Source organism: Condylura cristata, unplaced genomic scaffold (genome assembly GCF_000260355.1).
Source record: "Condylura cristata isolate star-nosed mole 26May11 unplaced genomic scaffold, ConCri1.0 scaffold00025, whole genome shotgun sequence".
Lineage (NCBI taxonomy): Eukaryota > Metazoa > Chordata > Mammalia > Eulipotyphla > Talpidae > Condylura > Condylura cristata.
Genome location: NW_004567126.1, coordinates 31,479,358 through 31,481,395, shown reverse-complemented (window position 1 = coordinate 31,481,395; position 2,038 = coordinate 31,479,358). Strand labels below are relative to the sequence as shown.

Genomic DNA, 2,038 nt, shown 5'->3' with positions numbered 1-2,038 from the left:
GCTCGTGACTGAGTGAGTAAACACGGGCGTGCGAGAGGGCGTGAGGGCGGGGCTGGCCACGCTCCGCGAGGGTACCGTGAGCCGGCGGCCCTCGCATTGGGTCCCTAGTGTCTCCGCCGCGGCAGAGGCCCCGAGCGCCCCCACCTGGGAGCCTGGGCCCCAGAGTCACCCCGCCCCGGACTCACTGGTGTTGGCCAGCGGGCACAGCTCACAGGGGCTGCCCCAGGCGCGGCCCAGGGAGCAACAGCAGGAGGCTCGGGTGACGCCAGCCCCGATCTCAGCACCGCAGGAGACACCACCGTCCCCCCGGCCATGCGTGTCCAGGAAGCAGCTCCCGACCGGGGTGTCTGAACCGGCGGAAAGGGCCAGTGAGCAAGTGACGAGGCGAACTGGGGCATGCCCGCGCGCCGGTGCCTGGGTGCGGGCGGCCTGCCGGGGCGGGTGCCCGTGTGCCTGTGTGACGCCGTGTGGCCGTGTGCACGTGTAACTGTGCATGCATACACCCACAGCAGGCGCTGTACCCTAACAGGTGGCGGGGCCACCACTCTGCCTGGGGCCGGAGGTGGACAAGCCGGGCAGTGCCAGCCCAGCCCGCCAGCGCCCCTGCCCCCCTGAGCCCCACCTGGAGCTGAATGCGGACTCACCCACGCAGCCCACCCCACTGGGGTACAGCTTGAACTCCGGGGGGCAGCTGCAGAGGTAGCTGCCCGGAGTGTTGACGCACAGGCCGCCGATGCAGGTCACGGGGTCCGCGCACTCGTCGGCGTCTGCGGATGGAGGCGCCTTCAGCGGGGTCTTCCCTGCCCCTGCCTCCGCCGGCTGCGGGGGAGCCGCAGCCCCAATGCCAGGGCCAGGCTGCAGGGAGAGCCACAGCCCCCCCAGGAAGCCAGAGGGGACAGTACCCCCCAGCTACCCCCTCAGCCCCGTGCAGGTCCAGCTCATAGTCCAAGCAGCAGGTGCTGGGGAGCTGACCGCCGGCCCTCACCCGAGCAGCCCGCGGCCGCCTCCCTGGCCGTGTAGCCCCGTGGACAGTGGCAGACAAAGGAGCCCTTCGTGTTCTCGCAGGCTCCGTGGCCGCAGATGGGGGGGTCAGGTCACACTCATTCACGTCTGTGGGACAAGAACAGCGAGGGCGTGACGGGCACTGGGGGGCTGGCGGCCACGCCACTCAGACCCTGGGTGGGGTCCCAGGTGGAGGTTCTCGGTCCGGGGGTGCCGGTGTTAACCCCAAGTTGGCTCAGTCACACCCAGGCGCTGCTGGGACCCTCTGTCCTGTGGGCCAATACACGCTCGCAGGGCACCCCCAGGTCAGCCCCCGGCAGGACCTCTCAGGGTCCTTACACGGTGTGGAACATGGAGTCAGCTGTATCCCCGAAATTTCTTAGCTCCCCAAGGCCTTTAAGGGCGTCCAATGCTCCTGAGGTCTGAGCTCTACACCTCACTGGGCAGGACACGCCTTCCTGGGGTGACTCTCACTTCCTGGCTCCGGCCCTGCTCTGCCTTGATGGGTGCACGGCACACGCCTGCCCCAGCTCAGACCACCAGCCGCCAGGAGAGGCGGTGGCCATGGCCCTCCAGCAGGCTCGGCTCACCCTTCTCTGCGGGGGACCCCTCGGCGGCAGGGTCTAGAGTGGACCCCTGAGTAGGCCCGGGGGCCGGTGAGCCCTGGGCTCACAGAGTGTCCACCAGCCAGGCTGGGCACTGGCCTTCCCTGAATGAGCCCACCGCTTGGAAGCCTGGGCCGGCAGCACTGGGAGCCACGAGCCAAGCCACAGCGAGGCTGCCCCCCGCCCCGGCCCCCCGGCTCCTCACCAACACACGCCCTCATGTCTGGGGCGGCCACGAAACCCCAAGCACCGGCAGCGGTGACTGGCCAGCAGGTTGGTGCACTGCCCCCCTCACAGGCTGTCCTCGCACTCATCCACGTCTGGGCAGCAGAGGGGCCGCGCTTAGCCCGGCGCTGCCACGCTCTGTCCAGCCTGGCTGGGCGGGGTCAGGCTGGGCCCGGACACCCCCTCCTCCCAGGGCGGCGGCCGGC

The 2,038-nt window shown here is 70.2% G+C and overlaps 1 protein-coding gene across 1 annotated transcript in view; it reads right to left on the bottom strand.

The window, feature by feature from the left end:
- FBN3 (fibrillin 3) overlaps nt 1-2,038 on the bottom strand; it is a 44,197-nt gene that overhangs the window by 22,486 nt on the left and 19,673 nt on the right. Inside the window, 6 exon segments of the mRNA XM_012729450.1 lie at nt 170-347; nt 645-767; nt 986-1,084; nt 1,087-1,110; nt 1,813-1,850; nt 1,852-1,889. Coding sequence (XP_012584904.1) covers nt 170-347; nt 645-767; nt 986-1,084; nt 1,087-1,110; nt 1,813-1,850; nt 1,852-1,889 — 500 coding nt within the window.